At 42.3% G+C, this 26,482-nt stretch overlaps 1 protein-coding gene across 1 annotated transcript in view; it reads left to right on the top strand.

Annotated features, from left to right (window-relative positions):
- LOC138245569 (collagen alpha-1(XXIII) chain-like) overlaps positions 1-26,482 on the top strand; it is a 284,280-nt gene that overhangs the window by 136,373 nt on the left and 121,425 nt on the right. The window contains exons 6-12 of the mRNA XM_069199279.1: positions 5,588-5,695; positions 11,669-11,704; positions 14,035-14,061; positions 15,075-15,101; positions 22,613-22,657; positions 23,197-23,259; positions 25,819-25,863. Coding sequence (XP_069055380.1) covers positions 5,588-5,695; positions 11,669-11,704; positions 14,035-14,061; positions 15,075-15,101; positions 22,613-22,657; positions 23,197-23,259; positions 25,819-25,863 — 351 coding nt within the window. The remainder of the gene's footprint in view (positions 1-5,587; positions 5,696-11,668; positions 11,705-14,034; positions 14,062-15,074; positions 15,102-22,612; positions 22,658-23,196; positions 23,260-25,818; positions 25,864-26,482) is intronic.

The raw sequence follows: 26,482 nt of genomic DNA, 5'->3' as shown, positions 1-26,482 counted from the left end.
GTGGAATAAGTGTTAACATTGGGTATGCTAGGCCCCCTCTAAAAGTTAGTGATTGCTCTTCATTCGAATACCTCGTATAGGGTGCTCATGAGTAGTGATAGGGGCTTGCCACAAGTTATTCCCACTTTCAGTGGGTTAAAACTAGGCTGCCTACTTGCCCCACTCCTCTTCTCCCTTTACATCTATGACCTTCACGACAATTTATCTCAAAGCAAGGGTATTGCTCCACTGCTCAGAGGAAAGGCGATTGTCTACTTTATGCAGACTACATAGTAATTTTTGATCTCACCCCTAGAGGGTTAAATGGTCACCTGCAGGCTTTACAACAATTTGCAGACACACACTTCATGAAGATTAATGCAATTAAAAGTAAAACAATGTGCTTCCATGGGAGGAAGAAGTCGATCTATAGAAATTATGCATGGTCCTTGGGTCCCCCAAAACTAGAAACTGTTAAATCATATGTTTTCTTGGGGAAGACAGTATGTGGGAATCTAAGGGAGAAAGCTCATATAGGAAAAAATATGTCCAAAGCCCTCTCAGCCCAAAGGCTTAGGCACATTCTCCAGAGCCATAGGGGGAAGGCACCTTTTACTCTTGCCAGAGGTCTATCGAGCTACAATAACTACCTTTCTGCTGTATGGTATAGAACTGATTGACATCTCTAATTTGAGCTTTCTAAACATGATAGAAGTTTGTGTTCTTAGAAGCTTACTTTCTGTGCATTTAGCCTCTTCCGTAGCAACTCTACGGTTAGATTTTGGGTTGAGAAGTGCCTTTGTTCAGGGCTCCACAGGGGTAGTGCACTGGGTTGCATACCTTGCAAAATGTGATGATACCTCATTAAGATCTTGCATAAAGAAAGACATTTTGGACTGTTAGAAGATAAGTCTTCAACTCGCAGGAACTTTGTGGTCGTGACTCACATGTTGCAATTGGACCCTATATTAGTTCTCTCACTATCAGCACAGCAATTAAAGGTGAGTTTCAAAAAAGCCTTGATCCTTAAGTTTCCGTTTGGACAGAGAGGCATGGACTAAGAAAAGGATCAGCCAAACTGTAACAGACTGATATATGGCAAACAAATTGCAATCCTATGCTTATTGGAATCTACCTCATGACGTGAGGTGCTTCTGGTTTCTTTTAAGAAACGTTTGCTCCCATTAAACCCTTTGTTGCCAAAATAGTATGGCATCTCGCCAATTTGCAATTTGTGCTAAAGGGGCACTCAGGATCTCAATCATGTCCTTTTTATATATCTTGCTGTATCACATTGCCGGCGGAAATGGTTGAAGCCTATCGGTTTGCAATTATTGATTCTCTGTGCTCCAATGTTCCTAAATGAACTATATACCCCACCAAATGAAATGTTCTGTTTTAGAGTCTTTAACTTTTTAAAATATTTCTTAAAGTTATATTAACAATGCCTGATATAATTTTTAATTTATGGTCATTAAGGATCTGTTTTTTACTTTATTTTATCTGTTTTAGTAATTATATAAGTCCTTTGGTGCTTTAACTCTTATTAAGGCATGCCAGCTACTCTCTTACTGTTTACATGCAATATATTTTACCCCACGGTGAAAATAATTTGTTGTTTCTGGGGATGGCTAATGTGAATTTAACTATTTTTGTGAGTATGTTTTGATATTTTTATGTGGACCTCATTGAAGTTCCGGAACAGAAATAAAAATTTAATTGAATTGGATATATTTTTTTAACAATATTATCATCCCATTAGGTGTAGAATTTCTGATATTAACTTAAATGGAGTGATTTTGTAAATGATATGTAAGACATAAAATTAAGAATAATATACGATATTCTGGCACCATACCTCACATGAGGGACACTGAGCACATTTTCGTTTACTAATTCATCGATATTAGAACAAAAAGAACATTTTCCATGTGCAAGTCTCAAAATGCCTCCTTCAGTCCAAGAAATTTAAATTAGGGCCACCAGTTCCATGCTGGAGGAGGAACTCTCATTTAAACTGAAAAAATGACAGTAGTGTCACAGGCAGTGATACACGTGAGGGGAGAGGATTGAGTAGGCATGTTGGTTCAATCCACCTTAAAACTTTGAATAGCTGAGAGCTATGCCACATGCACTGGCACATGTGAGGAGAGGAGAGTGCGGGGTGGACATGCTGGTCAAACACTCATTAAAACTTTGAAATGTTGAGGGCTGTGCCACAGTCAATGGTACAATGGTGACAAGGAGAGAGATTGGGATGGACATGTTGGTGGGACTCTCATTAAACTTCTGAAACGTTGAGAGCTGTACAGCAGATAGGACACATGAGAAGACACTTGAATAGACTCATAGGTCTGATCCTCTTAAAATGTCGAGAATTTTAGAGCTGTGCCCAAGGCAGTGACACAGGCCAAAAAAGGAAAGAGTGCGATGGACTTTATGGCACGACCATCATTAAAACTTTGAAAAATTGAGGGCTCTGCCACAGGTAGTAATAACAGTTGTGGCAAGGGGAGAGAGAGGGATGCACTTGTTGCTGGAATCCGTATTGAATGCCTGAAAAATTGAGAGCTGTACAGCAAGGGGGACACATGAGAGAAGGGTTGAATATTGATATAGCTCAGATTCCCTTTAAATCTTTCACATTTGGAGAATTTAAGAGTTGTACCTAAGGCAGTGACACATGCAAAAAGGGAGAGAGTGGGATGGACTCATCAGCCCAACCATCATTAAACCTTTAAAAACTTGAGAGCTGTGCCGGGCAGAGTGATGTGTGAGGAAGGGATAGTTAGGATGGGTGTGATGCTTGGATTGGTGCATCGTGACTCGTGTGGTTGGCCCATTTTCAAGGGTCCATGGAAGTGAGTAGTCTTGTGGTCTGTTGCTTATCACTGGCTGGTTCAGGGTAAGCAGACAATGTCTTTCTTGTTTTGGTGACAGTGACCTGCCAGTCTGGGTCAATGCTCAACAGGTTGTGTAAGGTGAGGTTCATCTAGCTCCTCTAACAAATGTTCCTAAATTACTTAAACAATACCAGACCTTTTCATAAGCCAAATGGTACACCTCTTAGGCCACACCCTAAAATGAGTAGTGCGCCCATAGCTTTAGTCACTGTGTACCACTCATTCACACTGTAGATGTGTCAAACACCTAATCTTTGTACAGCGCAGCAAATTTTTAGGGTCGAGCCTGCGTTGCATGCACTCACGCATGCGTATCGCAGCGAGACTCTTGTATTTAGAAAAGGGCTCGGAGCCCTGTCAACTTCACGTCAGTGTTTTTTATTGGTTCGTGGGCTTGCCTAATAAAATCTGCTTGCTTTCATTAGTCGAAGGCAGGCATAACTCATTCCTTTTCCGGTGGCTAGCCCTCCTGAAGCGCAGCGACCAAGTACAGAAAACATGCGAGGCTCGCTGTTTTCCATCGGGCTCGTGGACTTCTTTTTCTCTAATTTACGAGCGCGATCTCGCTTGGCAGAAGTTGAGCGCTTTACATAGTTAATTTCACTTTTTCGGGTTATGTACAAAAATGCACTTTTGCCCGATAGGTGAAAAGTCGGGTTAGGAGTTCACAACGCGATCAGCTCTAACATGAGCAAATGCGAGACCTGTTGCATTGTAAATGCTTGTTTGTTGTGGCTATCTCCAGTTTGCGTCTATATTAAATTGAATTGAATGAACCTTTCTCTTTGAAGGAAATCTGTCTGCAAAGAGATAAAAAAGGATGACTGTAGTGGTTGGACGTGCAGCCTTTACCAACTCTTTCTCCTACCAATCTTTTATCTCAGGCATGTTCGTTATCCTCTGATTCTCACTCTTCTGTTTTTCTTGTCTTGCCTTGTTTGTCTTTCTTGTTTCCTTATATCTGGGCTAGATGGTCTTTCCTCGGCTCAACCACGGATTTCTCTCTAATGACCAACCCACCTTTAACCGGCGAGTCCTTAAGGTAGAAGCATGCTGACCCCTCCTCCTCATTCTGGTTGCTCTCATTTCTGATTTATTTCTCTATTTGCAATGCTTGCATCAAGTTTGACTGCATGACAAGGATATATTTTGTACCATTCTTGCCCATAACTAGAAAATGCATTTAATATTTAGAAAAAAAACAAAAAGATAATATGTGTGACCAGAGAAACTTAATTTAAATGTGGTTTTACTTTGAGCTTCTGGTGTTCTTAATATGCCATCCAGATGTTAGTTTTCAGATCTAGTCTCCCATGTGGTTTGTATTTTTGAAACTTAGGTATCAATGTCTTTTCAAGATGCCGAGTCATTAAATTTCATCCTCAAAGAGGCAACTTTTGTCCAAAACACTAGGCTTCCCTTCCCCAGTCCCCACAGATAGCAAACTTTACGCCTCGCCTCATTAAATAATACAAGTGCAAAGTTGACCTTACAGTCTTGATGTGGCAACTGCAGCGTAGGGCGATAATCTTACAGCAAACTGGGACCAGAACACACAGCTTTTGCTTTATTTGTGGGACAAGTGTGGTGCAAACGCATTATCTTTGCCATGTTACAAATGAATTGTGATACTACAATATCAGATGTCCTGCCTTCACGCACTGAAATCAATGCCAAGTGACAGGCTCTCTCTGTACACCCTTTAGGGATAGAAACACCAGCGTAACTAACTCAAAACACACTCCGCTTCGGTGAAAATACTACAGATTATTCTTATTAAAACACACCTCATCGAAGCTTATGTATACTTACATAGCTTTACAAAAAGTTATATTTCTGTCCTCCTTGGCAGAGGCAACTTCATAACACTTACATTTAGAAGTATATTGTCCAATGAAAGAATATTTGTAATTATTTTTTTTAATCAATACGGGTGTGAAATCCAAATCAAGGAAAGCAGATTTTGGCTCCTACTCCAGAGGTCAGCTTGCTTTGTTGCTCAGGTCCTCGTCTAGAGTGAGGCGCTACATTCAGGCATAATACCCAGGCACAGAAAAGCGTGACCACAGGGGCTCTGCTACCCCTTAGATTTAAAGTCCAGTACAGATAAAGGGCATAAAACACTGGAATTCACGGTACTTTCACTGCACATCTGGTACCACATGTTGCCACAGTTATACCCATGATTTAATGCAGTATCACAAGGTTTATCGAGGCTTGTGTTAGTATTAGAAATGTGCAGCAATTTGGGGGCTGCATATTTTTTTCCATTTCAACTGAATTGGGGGGGAGGGGTGTCCCAAGCTACAAGTCTAGAAAACACCTGAGCCGCTAGTTCATGATGGATGCTATCCACGGGCTCCAAGGATCCGTCATCGAGCCCTCCCAGGGCTCCTTTGTCCAAAACAAATGGCTCAAGATGGGACTAGAAAGAATGCGCCTCTGCATGGCCCCCAGCAGCTGATGCACTGCCGAAGCCATACACCTTCATAGTAAAAGGAACAAAGCAGCCACGCTCCCCATTAATTGAAATACAACAAGGAGTGAGCAGAGAGCAGTGTAGAACACAGCTTAATAAACCTCAGCAAATATAGATCCTATACTCGCGTCTCTGTAGGCCTGGTTTATGGACAGTATAACGAGGTGTGTTAGTAACTTACACTGAGGATACTTTTAAGTGCTAATATTTCTATGTACTTCAACAGGGTGATCAAGGTCAAGCAGGGCCACCCGGCCCACCAGGTCCTCCTGGTGCACGAGGACCTCCCGGCGACACAGGCAAAGATGGCCCCCGTGGACTGCCCGGCGTACCTGTAAGGAAACAGTGCTCGCGCAGTGATCTGTGAGACAGTGTCACAAATATCTCCATACTATGGAGTGAATGGATTTGGTTCTGAAACAATATATGATTGAGTGGTGGTGAGGGGGGGAATGGATGATATTTTGGTCAGGAAACAGAATATGAATTGAGCAGCTGAAATAGAAACCAGGTTTCTGAACAGTGAGTATGCATTATTAATACCAGGATTTATTCCTCTTGCTTATTAACATCACATTACATTAAAACCATTCCATATTGGTTTCAATTATCAACCATCAAATACAGATGTGATCTTGTGGGTATAAATACAGCGTATGTGGAGTGACGGAGACAGAAAGTCGTCCCGGTTGAATAGGTTTCCCCATGCCCGCCACTCTTCGATGCTACGGAGGCGGTCATAGTGTTCCTTCGTTTGTATGTTGCACAGCACCAGGCGAATGAGGGGGGGGGGGCAGCTGCTGTAGTGCCCTTTCTAGAAGATCCGCTGGAAGCCACGCCCCTCCACTGGTGTACTACACCCATTCTGAGTCCTGGGAGGGGCTTTGCCAGGACCACACGGCCTCCTAGGTAGCAGGGCCTCAGCCCTGGGTACTTCTCGCTCTCTGAACACACACACCTAGTCTTTGATGGTCACAATAAGAGCTGGGAGACTCTGTGGGTGGGGTGAAGACTAGAAACAGGCACCCACCCAGCGTCTACATGGAGGCTGATATACATGGTTTGTACATAATGAACTGCATCAAGTGTACACATGCTATTGCATTACTTATGCACTTCACCCAGGCCAATAAGTACGTATTGTGCATCTAATGTAACCAGGCACAGGTCTTTGTATCCATGTGTATCCAGAACAGTCATGACAGGAGCATTGCAAGTTCAAGATTTAGTAAGTGATGTATTGTTGGTGTCGTTTTTACTGAACACTAAAATACGTGAAACTTCCTAGTGGTACAAACACACCTCAATAAGTACACTTTTTTTTTAGGTATAATGATTAGTTTACATGCACAAATAAAATGAGTTGCAATACCACAAAGCATCCTGAGCTAAAAAATACATGATTTAATATGGCTGGATATGAATAAGGTAACAAGAAAAAATCTAAACAAACCAGCAGACACCCATTAAACAACAATACATCTGTAATTGTTGCAGAGACGTTTTAAGGCAGGGGCAAAGTGGACTCTGATCCAGGACCCCAGCCTTTCAGGGGGCCCCCGATAGAGCCAGCTCTGATCTGCAGAGCGTCTTACCCTGATTAACTTGAATAATTCCAAAACAGAACTTGAATAATTCCAAAACAGCACTGCTACAAATACCGGTTTCCTTGAATTTATTTTTGATATGGGTGATTTGTAAGACTCTATTACAGACATTTTGCAAAGAAATGGTGTGTTTGTTTCATGCAACATCCTAAAAAAAGTTTCTTTTAGTTCAAAACAGGGGACCTCCCATATGAAAAATCTGAGGGCGTCGGAGATTATTTTCATTAATATTCGTGAGCTGCTGTTCTGTTACACTATTAAAAGAACATGCCACTATCTCTGAATATTAGAATTAAACACATATAGAATTTGGATGTGCCTGTGCGCTGTCAGTGACTTGGCCATAGAGTGCACGAAAGAGCTGAAATCAAATCATAAAATCAAGGATGTTCTTAACAGGGGCCCCCAAAATACGTTCGGCCCAGGGACCCCAAAATCCTTAAGATGTCTCTAAAGTGTTGTCCTACACTGAAGAAAGGATGTAAGCCTGCCAACTGGCCTTAGCCAAGGAAGCTGTGGAAGAACCTTGCGCTGCTTTGAAAGACCTCATCATCCACTCCAGGATTTGAGGATTTCAACAGTCATAGAGTGTTGAGTACTTTTGAAACTGGTGAAAAGTAAACAAGTATGTCCAAGTTAGTTCACACTGAGTTACATTGTTCGGGAGTAGAGCCGGCCAGTTATGTCTTTGAGGCTCAGATCATGCGAGGCATCCTTCAAGAAAGGTTGGAATGTAGGGACCCGCAAATCTCTAGAGAATCTCAAAATTGTGCGGTTGAGCTCCTGCTGATCACTAATTATCCACCTCCTCGTTTTGGGTCCTGCTAAAATAATGGATGCATACTTTCATAAATGTGTTCATATTTTATATTATGTTTTTTTTTGTTCACAATCTTGATTTTATAGTTTTCAGGAGGAGCGAATGGAAAAACATTTATAAGAACAGAAATAGTACTGATAGTACTATAGGAGGACTCTCTTACATACTCTACCAGGCCTTTGTGAATCAGCCCCTAGACATATAAAAGTGCAGAAGGGTCAGTCCTTTCTAATTTTTCCAATGGTGTATGACCATTCTCTGAATTTACAATTTTTATGTAACGGTATACATATTATGTAACAGTATATAAAAGAGTACTACTTTACGCACTCCAAAACTCCATTGTGAATTGGCCACAACATATTTATCAATACAGATTTTGTTCTTTGGAAATAAGGGCACCCTTTCAACGATGGCTGTGTTAACGCAGGTATTGTAAATACCAGGGGTGGGCAAAGCTCATGAAGTTCCACTCAGTGGAATTCTGTGGAGCTGGCTTAAAACTCTGAGGAATTCTGCAGAGTTCAGCGCGAGGCGGTCTGCCACCTGCCCTACTTGCACCCTGGCCCGAATGCGCCCAATCTCGGAAGCACTAAGCAGGGATGGACCTGGTTAGCCAGGTCCGACTCTGCTTAGCTCTTCCAAGATCGAGTACATTCAGGTCAGCTGCTGTTTCAGGTCTCTTGTGCTGACATAGCCCACTGGTCCGGAGCCTGCTGCTCTCCACACCTGCACAATTCCCTTCACCAACTGCCCTCCTCCACAAACTTGCTACAGAGGGCCAATCACATCCCCTGTCTGGCACCAGCCTTGCAATCACTTCCTGTGCACTTACACACAGCCTCAGACCGCCTTTTCTTCAGGGGCCAGCACTAGCAGAAGTACACCAGCTCCCAAGCACATACCCCACTCATGTGCAAATACTGTCTATGCCCAGTGCCGGCCCGTGTGCACACAGAGAAAGCAAAACAAGGGTCTTACCAGGGTCCCAGAGTCCCCGTTGCCAGCAGCCTGGCTCTCTGCCTCCCTCTGCACCCTGGTCCCAGGCAGCTAAGGACAGTGAAAGGAGGGAAGCCTGGATCTGGAGCTGGCGCCGGTGCAGCCCCACAACTTGCAACAGCTCCACGCCTCAGACGTCGGACTGTGTGTGCACTGCAGCCCAGTTATGGGCCACACAGCACAAGCGCAGATAGTCTGCGCTTGCGCTGTGTGGCCTATAACTGGGCTGCAGTGAGTTTCTGTCCGCTACCGGGGCTAGCGGAGTTTTTGGCCGAACTCCACGCTCCAAGCGGAGCGAGGAGTGCCAAAAATCTCTGTGAACTCTGCCAGAGGAGCAGTGCTCAACGCACACCCCTAGTAAATACCTGCCTACCGCACAGCATTTCTCTTTTTTGAGAACTTCAGCATTTAATGGGTCATAGAGTATTTGTTAAGCCCTATTTCGTGTTTACCTCTGTAGAACATTATTGTACGTACTACATTACGTGTTTGTGTTCCACAAAAGGATTTATGGTGTTTTTTTATTTTTATTTAAATCAATGGCTTTAGGGCCACAGTTTGACATGCTGCACGCCTCAGTCTTTCAATCTCCAGCTCCAGTCTGTATCATGCTCGCATAGACTGAGTCCCCGCAATGCCAGAAGTAGCAAATGTGACATCACCAAACTGTGCCTACGCCATTAACATAACATGGTGACCCCTTTCCCTAGCATTAGCCGCACAATACCTGCCTCTTTGTGGCTGAGGTGTCAGGCAAAAGGCCTGGAAGACAAACTAGGGAGAGTAAACAGGTCTTGTACAGATCTGTATTTACCCTGTTCCTGTCATCATTGCACTTAAACTTTTGGGACAGGGAGCAGGCATGTCAGAAGTTTTTGCGAGACCTTAGTCAGCAAACAGAGCATCTGACGCCACCTACTGGCACTAGTCATGTTTGATACCTTGTCATTAAAGAAAAGGGCAGGTTCGCTTTAAATTCTAGAAGTAAAGGTTGCAGAACTAATCCAGGACCCTGAAAATAAAGATCATAGAGAGTAGTAACACCCCTTCTTTCTGATGGGCTGAACTAGGAAATTGATGAGTAGCAAGCCAGGATAAGACACTGTTTCTCTGAAAGACCTCCATGCTGCATGTATTCCGATTTCACCTACAGAGCTCATCTTCTGTAGTATCTATAGCAAATATTGTCCTTAGATGGTGCAATTGTTTTTCTTGAAAGGAACTTTCTCCACCCCACCCCCACCCACCCTCTCACCCCCCCACCCCCAAATGCTATGAAGGTAGATCTTTGACTGAGATAACAGATTGTATATATTCATTTTTTCCTTAGACCTTGCCGTTTGGTGTGCTTTATTCAGTAGTGTCCCCCCCTCCCCCCTTCACCTTTTCATGGCTAAATTAATGACACTGAAAAGTGTTTGTTTAAACCTTTGTGAATCCAGCACACTCAGAAGATGCTGGCAGCGATGTAGTGAGTCTTTGCGCTGCATTTTAAAATGTGCAATGATAACTAGGAAATACTCTCTGCTGATCAGCATCCTGAATGCGTAGACCATGGTGTCTACTTCAAGGAAGTAGACAGTAACCTCCCTCCACTAAGTCAGCCAGGCTCAAGTTTGAAGGAGGTGATGGCCTAACATTGATTGGCAGGACCCCTGCCTACATCACCTGATTTTCACATTGGCTACTGGGCGGTAGGATGGCAGTGGGATGACAATGGGCCTAACTAGTTCAGAAAGTCTTGGGCAAAAAATTCTGAATTTTGCTTTTATACACAATATCTTAAAATTTCACCTTATTAGATTTTGTTTTTGCCCAGAGGAGACTGGCTCACACAGAATATGTCCTGCCTAGGGTTACTTTCTGACCTCACGCCAATATCTCAAACATCATTTTTGCATGAAATATGCTCTTGTTTCACATGAAGACATAATTTATGTAAAAATAAAGTGTAATGTCATGAGGTCGCCATCCAACCTCACGAAATTTCACGGAAAAAATGCAACTTTCTGTACCGGGCAGTAGCAATCTGTCTTCAATCCCTGTGACTCTGCTAATCCCCTGGGCTACCCTGCTGGCTCCTAGGAGAGTAGAGGAGGTACAGGAGCTGTGAGCGCGCTCAATGGCATCTCGAGTCTGTGTTCAGCCAGTTACAGAGCTCCCTGGAACACAAACAGAAGCACAATATCATCTCAGAGTCTGCTCAGAGCATTCCCAAGCGAGGCTGTGCATTGCACAGTGCCCTCTTGCGAGGTGGGCACTGGCATACTGTGCCCACCATGCACCCAAACAGCGTTTGACTATGCTGGTCCCATTCCCATGGTGTTCCTCATGAGAATTGCTACTGGGAGAGGAGGCCCCAAGTTCTGAAGATAGGGAAGGAAGGAGAGAGAGAAAAAACATATGTGCAAACAGCCACACTGCATGTTTCTTCCCAACAGCAAAACGATGTTTACAAAAGCGTATGTCTGAAGATGAAGAACTATTTTCGCGTAAAATTAACCCTACTTTGCGGTGCCAGGTGGCACAATAAATCAGCACAAGACAATGAACAGAATGAGAAGAAATCCTATACTGCTCACAATAACAGATGAGTAAATATTTAAACCTAGGACAAGCCTGATGAAATTAACATTTTTTAAAAAAAAAACATTTTTACCTACCAGCGTTGATACCACCCAACGCCAAGTTCAAAGACTTCACACGCATTTCCATTTAAAGTCATTGAAGCAAATGATCTGATTACACTGCCTCGAGAGCAGGTCACCCAGCAGTTGTTTATTCGTTCTCTGGTGAATCACAGGAACACAACTGTGGCAAATGTGTTTCAGCTTCTCTTAATTAGTTAACGACCTCTGTACGCCATGTCTTCTTTCTTCAGGGGATGCAAGGCGAGCCGGGCGAAGATGGAGTGATGGTGAGTGCTTCTCCGTGAGAACTTTGCAGAAACCTCAGCGGATCACAGATTGTACTTTGCTTTCCTTTTTTATGATGGTTTGTGGGGAGCTTTAGTAACAGAGAGTTTCGGGAACCCCGGAAATATATGGGTGCTAGAAGAGGGTGGGACGCTTGACAGGAGGCGACAGAGAGAAGACTGAAGAAGACTTGTTAGATTTGAGGTCTTTGACCACGAGTATTTTAAAAAGGTTCGATAATGCATAGCTTGCTATTCACTGTTATTATTAGCCTGAACCTACATGATATAAAAAAAGGATTTCTTGTGAATTACTCTGAAATCATGTTTGCCCCATGTAGCGATCCATATCCTCTGAGAATTTCATTGTCAAAATGCAAGCAGGCCAGCGTTAAACTCGGGGAGACTGGAGAAAAAGAGGATAGTTTGCAACCAACAACAATGGGACTATATGCCAGCCTGGTAGGTGGGATGTCGAGCGGTGTAACAAGCCAATCACCCTTATCCCCACCAGCTACATTGTTACTGGTGTACATGCATGACCCCGAGTCTCTCATTATGTAAAATGTATAGTCCACTGTGGCGGGAGGTAAATATTACTTACCTGTGTTGAAATGGTAGGCATGGTGTGATTAGAAAGCAAAATCCAACATGCCGAGCAAGGCTCTAAATGAAGCTGGTTGGTACCTCTTCCATTACTGTAGGAGGGTCCCTCCTGGTCCTCCTTCTAGGGAAGCAGTATGGTCCCTTGGGCTCCTTCACTCTTCCAAGAGATACATTGTTACCCCACCACAATTCCCAGAGAGCCTTTCACTCACCAGGACTCTAAGCGGAAAATGTTCCACAATGCTGGTGGGAGCAGAAGGCTGGACTACATTGCTTGGGGAGGATGAAGAAGGCCAAAACGTTCTCAGTATAACCCAATATTATCCTGCACTTTCTTTATTGTCACTTGTTGTAAAATAATGTCTCATTTCATGTGACAAAATATAAATGATCACAGGCTGCAAGGAGGTTATGTTCTGTGTGTTATGCTTTCTAATTTATAGTATATGAATCTGCTGCGAGACACGCTCTCTGTAGCTTACTGATGAAGCAGTAAACTGCAGAGCTGTGAAGCCCAAAAGATAAAACAAAAAATAAGCATTGTCAGCTCACATCGTATGAGACATATTGTAACCAGCAATGCCATGTATAGGGGGGTGTGAAATTTGTGTAATTTGCTTTTGTGTAGTTACCCAAAATTATGACAAAATTACACATACATACACATACTTCAATTCTGTTATTTCACGCTATGTTTTAGCGTGAAATGCATAATCTGGTCAATTTTTGCAAAGGCACATTTAAATAAAAGCCCAACAAACAGCTGCTCGCGTTCTGCTGTTCCTGTGCATTTGCTGTAAATTTTTACCCCAAATGGCGCCATTCACTGTAATTCTTTTCTGTCAATGATGCGAAATTAAGCAAAGTGGATAATTGGCATGATTTTGTAAACTTCACACATATGTGCAATGCAAAATTTCTGGAGTTATGCAACTTATGCCACAGAGCCCACAAATCACAGTCCTGCAATACACACATGTTCTCAATGCTCATAATACTGAAGAATTAGAGCCCACAGTCTAATTCTACCCCAAAATGAGTTGGAAATCCGTTGAGAAAAGCAAGCTTGTCTGATATGCCTCAGATAATGGTAGTTTTCAGACAAAGAGGGCTGTTTGGAATGTAACCCAGAAACGACTAAAATGGTAGGCTTATTCCATGCCCACTACTAGTTGCTTGAGCAGTATTCCTCTTAGATGCAGGCAGCAGGTCTATCTCTGGTGATTACTTCCCAGGAAACATGGATACTGGTTCCAAGAACCCTAGCTTGTGGATGACACTTGTATGTACAATAATGACATGGTGGTCTGCCTGGAGTGATCTCCTCAGTAAGTGCATTGAAGGTGCAAAATTGCCAATAGGAGAACTATCTTTTTGTGTGTGGCGACTCTTCAGATATAAAGCTATGACTAGTAAATTACCTTTGTGACTAACAAACAATCGTAAACGTACACAAAAATGGAAGCTTACTTTTGTGAATTACGCCCAACGACGCAGACACCTTACAGTCATGGCCCCTAAAATTGTGCACAAACGTCACTTAGAATGCAAAGCTACTACCAGCAATATAAATGATATAAATATGTTCTGCAAATGCTGATAATGTAAATTTAAAAACACATTTTTCTATCTGTGCTTATATGTTGTCCATAGTGCTGAGTCTGAAAGTAAGCCGTTAACGTAGTAATATGTGAACATGGTGGAAATAACCTGTCAATCTTCCACAGGGCCCCAGGGGACCTCCAGGGCTGAAGGTAGGTTCTGCATCTGCTAATGATTTCGTGAACAGCTAGACGTTAAGGGAGGCACACTTTTGTAAGGAGTTGTTATTAGAGGAAATATAGCTACTTTTCCCCTTGAATCTTCCTAGGCCTTCATTGATATTGGGCAGGTAAATGAGATGGATTTCCCCACTCCTGCAGTTACTGATACTGGGGATGCCATTAAATCTGTGAGTGGGGAAAATCTGGCACATTACAAGTTAGATCCTAAGGGTCTACTTACAAATTAGGAGTTGCCCAGGGAATTGGTAATTCTGGGTATGATTCCATTACTGATTGTCCACCAATACTTTATTGCAGATATTCCGGCTGTTTTCATCAGCCAAAATCTCCTAGTAAAAGTCAAGCGATCTGTGGTGTTACCGTGGATCTCATGTTTCCAATGTGGCTCATAACTGCCGTTACCAGCTCCAATGGCCCTAAAAGGGCCCTTCGTAGTGGGAGCGCTAGCCTGCATGGAACACATTCGCTGATTGCTCATCACATCCCACTTCACGCATTACCAGCTCACTGCCTCTCCCTTGTTATTGCGCCCTTATGTTTGTCATGATGTGAGGTCCCTCATGTTCGTCCTGCTGCCAAAGACTCCTCTGATGGATCCTGCTTTCATCCTCTGTTATGTTTGTTCTGCATGTTTAAGCTGCATCCTTAATCTTTAGTAGTTAAATATCAACCACTCTAATACTGTATAGTCCAGCTGTGTTATAGAAAATTGTAAAATAAGTAATGAAACAAATAAGAATTCCACTAAAATATTGCTGATTAAAGCTTTTTTTTAATGTACATTGTCACTATTCAGTGTTTGTTTTTTTTTTTTTGTTTTTTTTACATCAGTAAGAACACATTCATATGAATTTAGAATTTCACTAAGTAAACATTTCCGATATTGTCTTCTTTTTCACTCTTTTCCGCTTTGGTGGGATTTAGCCTTATGGTTGTGGTGGTTCTGTGCCTCACCTAAATGTTCCCATACTTCTGTTTTTCAGGGTGAGCCTGGCAATTTAGGAAAAACGGTAAGCTTTGAAGTGTAATGTTGTGTTTCTTTCATTATCTGTCTCAAATAAAAGTGAATGCTTGCAGAGGAGACATTTGATACTTGTTTATTTTCTAAAAACAGACAGATGCCTAAATATGCACTGGGTGAAAAGTGCTTCCGCATGGCGAGCTTGGCAAGGTTTGGCCCCCCTCACGTGCGAGACAGTCATCTTTCATCTGGCTTTTGTTTTGCGTTTTGTATTATACGCTGTTTTATGTATGCTTTGGCATGAAGTCACCCGAGCAATTTGCTGGCTCAGGTTCATACTTTGAAAGCGCCTTCAGCACCACTTCCTAGAAGAGGACACTGAGATCATATTAAATGAGTTAGCGTTGGGTAGCTGTGCTGGAGCCCCTCGGTAATGAAATGCCAATTTTCAGACTGTGGCAAAATAATTTAAGGGGATGACTTATGCACACTGTAGGCGAGCCTTCAAAAATCTTTGCAACATATATTTACACCGGGCGACTATATGTGAGTGCATTTGAGGATGACTGGTTAGAGCGTGAGAGCTGACAAGTGGCGTAACAAAGGCCCCGCAGCCCCCGTGGTGCGGGGAAAGGGAACCAAACTCTGGGGGAGGGGGGACCCCTTAGCACAGTACCTTGGCCTGAGAGCTCCTGAGTGCGTCCGTAGGGGGGGCCCTCCATCTACTTTGCAAGGGCCCCCTTAAGTTTATTTTCGCTCAGCTGGCCCTTGCGCGGACACGTAAAGATGCCGGGCTAGATTCAAAAAGATAAGGGGCAGATCGATCTGCTCCCTTAGAAGCCTCTTCCGAACGGGAGTAGATTCAGCACTTTTGGGAAATCACAAACATGCCCAGTCGTGATCCCGTGAAGCTCTGACAGAGCAGGTTTCAAGGCACACTGCAGAGAATGTCGGGTGATATGTTACCCAGCCTCCTACTCCAGAAGGAGTAATTATACTCATTGTACAGTTCCCCTCCCAGGATGTGCAGCCCGATATGCAATTGTACTTTTTCTTTTCTCTCCTCTATGGGGGCAAACATTTTCCCTGTGGGGAAACACCTTCCCCTCTACCTTTTCCAAGATTGGAAGGCGAGATGCACCACTCTTTGGGTGACTCGATTCAGGCCGAAGACCCTGATTTTCAAAGCAACAAATTGCTTTAGGTTAGTTTTCTCTTGCCTGAACTTTTCCCCACTTCAATGCAAGTCAATGGGGAAAGTACATCCCCAGATTATTTTTATTTTAAATCGCCCACTTCTGTTGTCCCAGTGTTGGCACGGATGTAGAAGAGTCCGACCAGAGTTTGAGAGCCAGTAAACTCACAGGTGTGCCACCTTTCACAACCTTTCAAAACAAGTACCGCCTTGATCTGACCATTCAGCACCCTGGATGAGGACTTGGTGCTAAGAATTATTGCACGCATGACAACAAATAATTTCACTCTTACTATGGAGCCTGTGAATTCCTGAGAGGTATATGAACCCATTTTCAGCAGTAAATGAACATTTTGAACCAGAAATGACCGCTATTGTGATGCATCTAACTACACCAGTGCCAATAGAAGAGGTAACTTTCACCACACAGAACATATGCTTCTCTGATGTTTCATTTTCTGGAGCATAGAAGCCTATGTCCAGTTCAAAGGCATACACTGCTCTGATACGCATCCCTTTGCAGCCAATGGGATTTGCTTTACTCTTTGAAACAGACACTAACAACCATCTTCTACTCAAGCGCGTGATGTGGGTGATTTTTATGATACCAAGAAAAGCGCGATGCTGTCAGAGTGAATACAGTGGGATTTTTGTTTCAGTAGCTGACTAAATTCAGTGGACAGAAAGCATGTGTGTCACTTTAGTTTACTTAAAATGTTCAATAAATGATCATTGACAAGTATAGCTAATTGAGTATGTAGTTTGGCGATATTACAAGCAAAATGCTATTTTTCTTTGATGTATACCTTGTGGTTATTGGATGTACATTTTTATGCCTGAAATGTTATGGTTGATAAGTGAGCTTCTATAGAACATAAACCCACATGCATCCCAATTATGATTTTAGACTAGTACAGTGGTCTACATATTTAAAGATTTCTGCCAAATGAGTAATTTAAGGCCTCATTACGAGTTTGGCAGAGGGGATTACTCCATCACAAATGTGACAAATATCCCATCAGCCGTTTTACAAGTTCCATTATATCCTATAGGACGTGTAATATGGCGGACGGGATATCTGCCACGTTTGTGATGGAGTAATTCCCCTCCGCCAAACTTTTAATGAGGCCTTTAGTGTCACAGGCTAAAAAGCTGAAATTGAATCAAACATGCATAATTTCTATAGGATACAAGAATGAATGTCACAATACATTTTATCAGCTTGATGCAGGATCTTCCAACATGCAGCTGTATAGGGAGTTATCATGACAAGTAAGACCCTTGTCTGACCTTGCGATGTTGCGAGCCCTTTGTCTAGCGAACAGATTTGCACCCCTGGGTAACCTTGATTCCTGTGATTGACTCACTATCCCCGACATACCTCCCTCCCCTACTCTGTGTACATCCCACACAATGGTTATTTCGACTAATAAGCATGATGATTTGCTGATATTACCTTGGAATATTGCAGGTATGTCTGCTAAGTTTAGTGACTGTAATTGGTTACAATTCATTATGTCATATCAGGTTGTCTGTCTGCAAGAAACTTAAGAAGAGAAGAATGTCTTCTTTTTAGATGGTTATAAAACCTTTTTTTTCCCGTGTGCTAACCTCAGAAGCAGGGAGGGCTAAAGGAGGGTCTGATCATCTTTGTTACAGCGCAAGTATGTGGGAACATCAATATTCTTGCGTGGGGCTCACATTTGTTGCAGATGTTGAAGTTATCTTTCCCAGGCTCTACATCGCTAGCATTAATTAACTTTTAGAAGTGAAAGCATGGCCGGTACCTAACTTCCACAGCCTACGCTCCACCATTGAATCGTTGGCGGGGCACAGTCTTGGGATAAATAAGTTAATATTAGTGGGTGATTCCAACTGCTGTTTGTGTGTTTGGAGTTAAATAAAATTATAAATACTAATAATCTGGTTAAGTCTGCCAATCCTCATATCCTGCTCACCTTTACAGGGAGGGGCTGTGCCTCTACAATCAACTTCATTTTAGTGTCAGCTTCTCTGTTTTTGTTTATCTCTAATTTGAACATTGTTCACAACCCTTTTAGTGATCACAACCCCCTCTCCCTTGCAATTGGTGATTTACTGAGGGATGTGAGACATTTGGCCAAGGTACAAGGTGGGCGCTCACTGTCAAATCAAGGTATGAGACTTAGATGGTCTCAGGTGGAGCCCATGCAATTGAAAGTGCCTCTTTTTTCTGGGTCCTGGCAGCACATCACGGTATATCTGGATTTATGCTCTTCCCTTGGATCTATTTTGTCGGCACTTGCCAGCATAGCTCGGAAGGTGTCAGCACTACTGAAGTTCCCGTGACAAATACTAGATTGCGTGATCTAAAATGGTTTGACTCTAATTGTTCTAAGGCCATTCGCCAGCTGAAGTTCACTATGACGCAGGTACCCAGAGATAGGGATTACATTGCCTCCTGTCAGAGGGAATACAAGCAGGCTGTAGCGAATCGTAAACTTATCCTACGTAAGAGCACGTGGGTTGAATTAGCTCAAGCTAGTCAGACCAGAGATATCTCACTGTTTGGGAGGGTGATAAACAAGCTTTGCTTTACTGATGTAAGTGGTCCAGCTATCTGCCATCACTTCTCTGAGCAACAATTAATGGATCACTTTGAGGGGGTATGTGATTTTGGGACTAGTGGAGGCAAGGAGGATCGGGCATACTAGCAATGGGCAGATCAGGTGTGGTTTTCACACTAGATGAAGTATCCTAGGGCATTCAGGCACTATCTCATAATAAGGCTTCAGGGCTGAATGGAATATCTCTGGATCTGTTTTTAGACAATGTGGATATCTGTGGTGCATCCCTGCTCCTGGTCATAAATGCTGCAGTGATGGAGGAGGCACCACCCTCATGAGCTACTGCCATTAATTGTCCCAATTTTTAAAAAGGGGTCAAGGATAATCCTCAATGTTATCGGCCCATATCATTGATTGACTCAGCAGTTAAGGTCCTGGGTAGTGTACTTTTAAACAGTTTGATGTCGTGGGTTGATGATAATGACATTATTTCTGAGGTACAATACGGCTTCATGCCAGGCAGATCGACATCAGACTAATGTCGGAATTTATATTTCACTATAAATAAAGATTCCTCTGCCTGGTCCGCATTACTTTACCTGGCATTCATGGACCTCACATCTGCCTTTGACTGAGTCAACCGCAGGAAGTTGTAGTGTTTGCTTCTTGAAATGGAGGTGGGTCCGGATATCGTGTTTCTTTTATCAGATTTACACACCTACACATCAGCCTAAGTGCAGAACTCCCAGGGCACGGCATGTTCCCAATCTTTTAGAACTTGCAGGGATGTTCATCAGGTGTGTATTCTTGCCCCTTTCTTGTTCACCCTACATATTAATGGTCTTGGACAAGCCCTTCTGTAACTGAAGGCGGACTGTCCTAAGGATGACACGGTTCTCATGTAACGGACCACTGTGGGACTGCAGTCATTATTGAATCCGTTTCTTGCCTTTATGGCCAGTTTGGACCTTACAGTTAATTTCACAAAATCTTACATCATGGTAGTCCGGTCACGGTCCACCAGCTCCAAACCTTTAGGGTTGAGAAACAACAATATTTTGGCCAAAGCTCCAGTTTTCTCATATCTTGGGGTGCTTTTCGATGTGCACAATAATTGAAAGCTCATGACTGAGGACAGGAAAGGTGAGCTTGTTAAGGATACAGGTGCTTTAGCTAGTTTTTCCCAGAGGTTGGGTTCTAGGCCTAGTACATTAATCAAGATTTACCCGGCCAAATATGTCTCTAAGGCCATATATGGCTGTGAGGTTAGGGGATATACAAAGGTTGATTTGAGCGTGCAATAAGATATATAGGAAATATAATTGCTCTCAGACCCTTGCAGTGCTGAATTAAGATCACGGGGGTGGGGGGGCTCAGTTGAATAGGCAGATCCTTTCTGATTTATGACTGTCTTTCCCTTGATCATGTGCAAATAATTTCTTGGATGTGCCTATGTGAAGTCAACTTTTTTCCAGCCTGAGTAGGGTGGAGTTATTTTCTAACGCTGCAGCCCTGCGACCCGTGCGGCTGAAGAGGGCGAGGGATCAGTTCTTAGAATTCAGGACATTACAAAGAGGACAGACAGAGCTGATCTAACCCATGATGCAGGGGCACATTATCCTAAAAACAGTTAAGGCTATGGAGCAATACTTATCCATTGCTGCCAATGAGAGGGATAGATTTGTTATGATCAGATTCAGTTTTAATCTGCTGCATCATCCTCTGGCCTCGCCCACAAGTTGAAGCCGACTCAGCAACTTGGAGCCCTGCGGCTGTGACTATTTGTCTCCCCAGGACACCTTACATTTTGTGATGTTTTGCAAATATTTTAGTGTGCCTAGAAAATTGTTTATTATTCTGCTACTGAAACACTTACATTTTAAACAAGTTCATCCAGATCTTATGTTTCTACAGCTCTTATTCAATGAGCATGTTATATTTCATGTTTCCAGTTTAAGATCTGCGTTAAGATTGAGGCAGTCTAGACCTGATTAACTTTGTTGCTGCTATTGGGGAATATTGTAATCAATTTATTATATAGATTATCTCCTATTCTTTTTTATGAGCCGTTTGTATTATTTTTATGGATTTTACTGGTATTGAGTGTATATTGCTTTATCCTTTTGAAATGTATGTATTATGTCATTATGCTCTTTTTATGGTTGTATTTATAACCGAATAAAGACTTGCCTTAGCATCACAAGTGAAATTGCTGATACGAGTCACCTCGTCATCCAACAAACAATCTTCATTAATAACCACAAAATAGTCTACTTGCCTCTGGTATATGGACTTCTAAAAGACACCTATTCTGCTGGATGATTAAGGATAGAACATTGGTGACGGGAAATCAAGTTCCAAAATAACTCTTAGCCATTCCGATGAGACACCAGACAAGAAACACCTATAACAGGAAGAACATGACCAGTAGCAAGGACTAGGGCTATAAATGTAATAACTAGAAAGGCAGGTCAGTTCTTGCTCATCCGCTCATGTGATGTTTGTGGTTGATTCTTGTAAAGTTATGTTTCTCTCCGTTTTCTTTCTGGAAGTTATGTTTATTGATCCAATGCCCTTCAAGCAGTGTACACAATCCCTCTTATACACTAGGGTTTAACCAAGATTCCTTCAGATGTTGTGTATTCTTTGACTTAATATGGAGATCTGGCAGATGCAGAGTAGCAACCTAGAAGATTCGACTATTTGTGACAGAGAGCGGATTAGGAGTTTCCGGTGCTGAGTTATATAGCTTCAAATGCAATTTGACAGATCTTACAGATACATGGTCAACTGATCTCAGAAGAGCTATTGACGAAAAAATGAATGGAAATTAATATTGAGCTGCACACAATGCGTGTCTAAGAATGCAAGATTTTGATAGAATCGATATAATTTAATCCATAGAAACCATCATACTCCAAGAAGAGTTGGTCACATTTGCCATAAAGCTGTTTCATTATACTTTTGATGTAGAGCCCTGGAAGTGGGGTATTTTTATATAGCTTGGGACTACCTGGTCGATAAAGGATATTGGAAACATCGTACAACATTACTGAGACATGTAATTGGTGGAACTGACTTCTTTAAGTCAAAGGAATGTCTATTGGCGCTAAAGTACCACCATAGGTAAAATAAATTGACAAATAGATTGGTGGACCTGGCCTTATTCCTTGCAAGAAAGTAGAGTGAAATTAGTTGGAATGCACGAAGACACCAGAAGTCTCAGGGTGGCTGAGTGAAGCATTGAAGCTGTCTGTGTTTGAAAGTACGACACTACATATGGACGAGAGGGGTGGGAAGGGCATTGATAGCTCAGAGTGTGGCAGGACGTGGTCGCTAAGAGGAATAATGATAAACCCTCTGAATATTGAATGAAAGTTCCAGGTTTTCATTACCGGAACTTTGTAAATATTTCGAGGATCAGAAAGAGGAGGAGGACATTATCGAAACCTGTGGGCAGATGGAGTGCCCCGCTTGTGTCGGGGGAGCAAAGGAGTCCTTTGATCGCTGAAGATTCTGGAGTGACTACCAGTGATGTACATTAACAATTTACAGTCAGGCAAACGTAGCAGTACAACGTTTCAGTGCCAAAGAAAACTGTTATAAGATAGCTAAGTCACTGGGAAGGTAATATTTATAGGTTGATTGACATCTATTTGCCATCTGTGATTTGGAAAAAAGAAATATATATATATATATATATATACTCTCTAAGACCAGGGTTTTTTTTTGCCACTAGTGTGATGTTTGATGACAATTTGATTCATCATCGTCTATTGCTATATTTATTAAGTCCAACAAAACATTCTTGCCTCACAGGGAGAAGATGGGACCCCAGGGCTTCCAGGGCCCCCAGGGCCTAAGGTATGAGCACACTCCACACTGCATCATTGTTTTGCAATTGTGAATATGTTGTTTGGTAGAAAATATATTTTGAATCATGATTAGACCATTAAAGTCATTGATGTGACATTCTAAAGTCATGGAACGAATTTAATGGCAGAAGCAAGACTGATTTGCATTTGGCCAATCTCTCTCTTGTGTGTCATTTGTTACCAGTTGCTGGGATTAAATAACACACGCCATCCATCACTCGTTTTCCGATTCTACTTGCACTAAAGATCAAATTTCCCTCTGAAAGCTTACTTTCACTTCAGTCCACATTTCACTGTGACAAGTTTTCATCAGCATAATTCCTTCACAGTGCCACAATGGGATGTATTTACTCTTTGTTTGGTTTTACGATTAACAAATATGAAATAATACAACGTTCTAAATATCCGATTTTTATTCCCGACCTCCTCAATCATTATAGCATATGAAATGGATACATTTAATTCTACTTTTGTAAATAAATATTCTTAATGTTTCTACAATAATGACGTAATTATTTCTATTTTCAGGGTGATGAAGGAAGTGTGGGTCCCAAAGGAGAAAATGGAGTAGATGGACTTCCTGGGTTAAAGGTAGTGTACAACTCGTAAATGGAAGGCGTTAACCCCGTCTGTCCCTTCCTGCAAGTGCACCTTCCCATTGTCAATGTTTTTAAATGTGTTCATTTACTTGCATTTATGACATCTGGTATCAGTGCAGAAGTGCAAGTATGGATGAGGAGGAGGTAATCAAACCGTGTTGGTAAAACTGCATCAAATCCCACTGGGAGACGAAGTAAAGCAACATGGAAGCATTACGTTAAGTCTATCAATACACAATTAATTACGTTTATAGACAATTCAGATCCTGGTGTTATCCAGTCTTCGAATAATTAAGTCATTCAATCAGTTGGAGACAAGCTCGCTGTCCTGCTGCCATTGTGGCATGCCAGATGGGCTGGTTAGAAAGGGCCATTTTGTGGGCGTTTTTTAATCTTATCACAGCCCACAGAACCAAAAATAGCCCATACACTGGCCCTTTCACGTTGGCCCATCAGGGAGCGCCGCAGTGTCCAAAAGGCCAGTCCAATACTGAATACGCAATATAGTAGAATAAGGGTGAAAAGAAGAGACCAGATCCATTGTGTTTGAATTTCTTCTTATTGAGGAAAGGAAGATAAAAATAATCGCTGACCCTCAGATGTGAATAACTGCAAACCAATAAAGGGAACTTTCATGGTTAAAAGGTTCCCTTCTCCAACTAGTGCGCCATCTTGGGAAACGTTTTTTTTTTTGTATTTCTTGCTGTTGAAAGCACAGAAAAAACAGACCTGTGAAGGAAATATTTGCCACAATTATAGCATCAGAGCCCTGGTGACATCACTGGCAGGTAGGGCGGACAGAAAAATAAATATTCCACACGCAGCTCAAATCATAGCTAATAAATAAGATATCTGTACTTCAATCTTTTGCCCTGTTTACGTTAAAAAGCATTTTTGGAGTTGAGCACTTTAAACAATGATAGACACCAAGCATTGTCATAGTATCAAATAAAGTATTGCTCCACTTCAGTATGTGCCCTTTTGCTGCCTGATTCCAGCAGCCACACTTGTCACTGACGTCATTACGGGACATCCGGCCCCTAGGCTGGTATTGTTCAAGACGGGAGAGGGATCCCTGCGTGTAAATTTAATTTACAATTTATAATTTAATGTATTTATTAATAGTTAAACTAATTTGAAATGCAGTTTAAAAGTAATATTTATTAAACTCACATTTTTCAAAACTATCTTAATATTCCTTATAAATAAATTCTTTTTAATTGAATTTTACTTAATATAATGTAATTTTAAATTACTCAGCCCGACCCTAGAAACTCCTTACCACCCTATACACCCCATTCCTGTGTCCTAAAACCCCTTACTGCCCTTAAGCATTTCATATTTCAGAACCGTAAAAACATTTTACTACTACCAAACACTATCCATCCCTGAACCCTAAACGTCCTTACTATCTCTATACATTACCTTTCCTTGAAGCCTAAAAACCCTTTACTACCTATAGACCACCATCCCTGAACCTTAAAAACTCTATTCTACTGTATACACTACCCATCCCTGAAGCCTAAAAAAAGTTTTACTAATCCTATACACTACCAAGCCATGAACCATAAAAGCTCCATGCTTGCCCTGTATACTACACATCCCTGAACCCCCTTAGTATCACTATAGATTACCAAGCTCTAAACTCCAAAACCCGTTTGCTGTAATGGTAATACACTACATGGCCATACTTCGATTGGGTGATCTAGTAGGGTCCTGGTTGGAAGTTCTGTGCTGAAGTTAGAGTATTCCTCATTGCATACCATTTATCACTGAAACAGGCAATTTAATTTAATACTTAAGGGGTCATTATGAGTTTGGGAGATGGAAAAGGCCGTCCACCAAACTCCTGCGGTCAGTTTACTGCCAGTGTGGTCCCCTGCCCGCGGGCCCCATTACAAGTTTCCCGCTGGGTCAGCGGGTAGAAATAGAGTTTCCGCCAGCTGGCTCAGCGGGAGACAGCCCACAACATTGACGCCGCAATGCTGTGGTGCGTAGGGTGCACCAGCACCCATCGCGCTTTTCAGTGTCTGCAAAGCAGACTGTGAAAAGTGCGATGGGACTGGTCATTGGGGCCCCTGCACTGCCCATGCTAAATGCATGGGATGTGCCTGCACCCCGTCTCCACCAGCCATTACATGTCAGGGCTACTATCATGTAATCGCAGGCAGAGAAGAGACTCGTAATCCCCTCGATGTCCTGGCGGATTAGGACCGCCAGACCGATGAACAGTCGTGACTGGTGGCGCTGACGATCGACCGTGGCGCAACCTCCATGGTCGTAATGTGGCTGCCGGACTGCCACATTGGCGGCAGTCCCACGCCACCCTGGCAGTCTCAAGACTGCCAGGGTCGTAATGACGACCTTAATGGTGTAGTTTTATGCATTCTCTCTCTTTCATCTATCAATGCAAAGCTACACAAGAACAGATACTGAAGTGTATTATAATCAACACCAAATATGAACATATATTAATTTCAGATATATTAACAAAATTTAAATTTTGTGATTTTAACTTGCATTTGTGAGTGATGAAATGCTATTGTTTCAGGGTGAACCTGGAGACGAAGGAGAACAAGGACCAGCGGGCTTAACAGTAAGATTCACTTACCTCTCCTCTCTAACACTCTGTTTTTCTTTCTCTCCCTGTGTTCATTCTGGATCTGATCTTAACTTCCAAAACAATTATTTTGTATTTTGTCCTGGTGAGGAGAAGAAAGATATAGCTAGAGATCCACATTTATAAACACATTTAAACATTTAATTTAGTTCATTGTTATGTATGGCTGTCATGGAGAACCTCTAGCATTTACTTAAGTTTTAAAATGTCATAACTCACTGCTATGACATAGGAACGGTTGATAACTAAACTCATTACCCACTGTTGGTACGTCATGAATGCCTTCTAGGGCAGACTGACAGGACTGTCAGTGCAGCTGTGCTGTCTGCTTTCAGTGAAAGGAAGGCAGGGAAGGTCATGTGGTTTGGTCAAGGACGGCAGGCAAGGCAATTTTTGTTTTATTTTCCCTTGGGAAATGGGATACATAGCAAAGGGAATGTTATCTATAGCCCTCCCGTTATCCTCTTCCCCTGTGCAGTAGTTGAAGGCACAGGTAAATGATTTGGGGGGCCACACATAACATAAAATTATAGATGAGTAAAAAGTGAATTATGGGTTCTGAGTGACATCAAAGAAAACTGCAGCATCACTCTCA

This window comes from Pleurodeles waltl, chromosome 7 (assembly GCF_031143425.1).
Source record: "Pleurodeles waltl isolate 20211129_DDA chromosome 7, aPleWal1.hap1.20221129, whole genome shotgun sequence".
NCBI lineage: Eukaryota > Metazoa > Chordata > Amphibia > Caudata > Salamandridae > Pleurodeles > Pleurodeles waltl.
The sequence above is the reverse complement of the archived record's forward strand: the minus strand, read 5'-3'. Positions and strand labels throughout refer to the sequence as shown.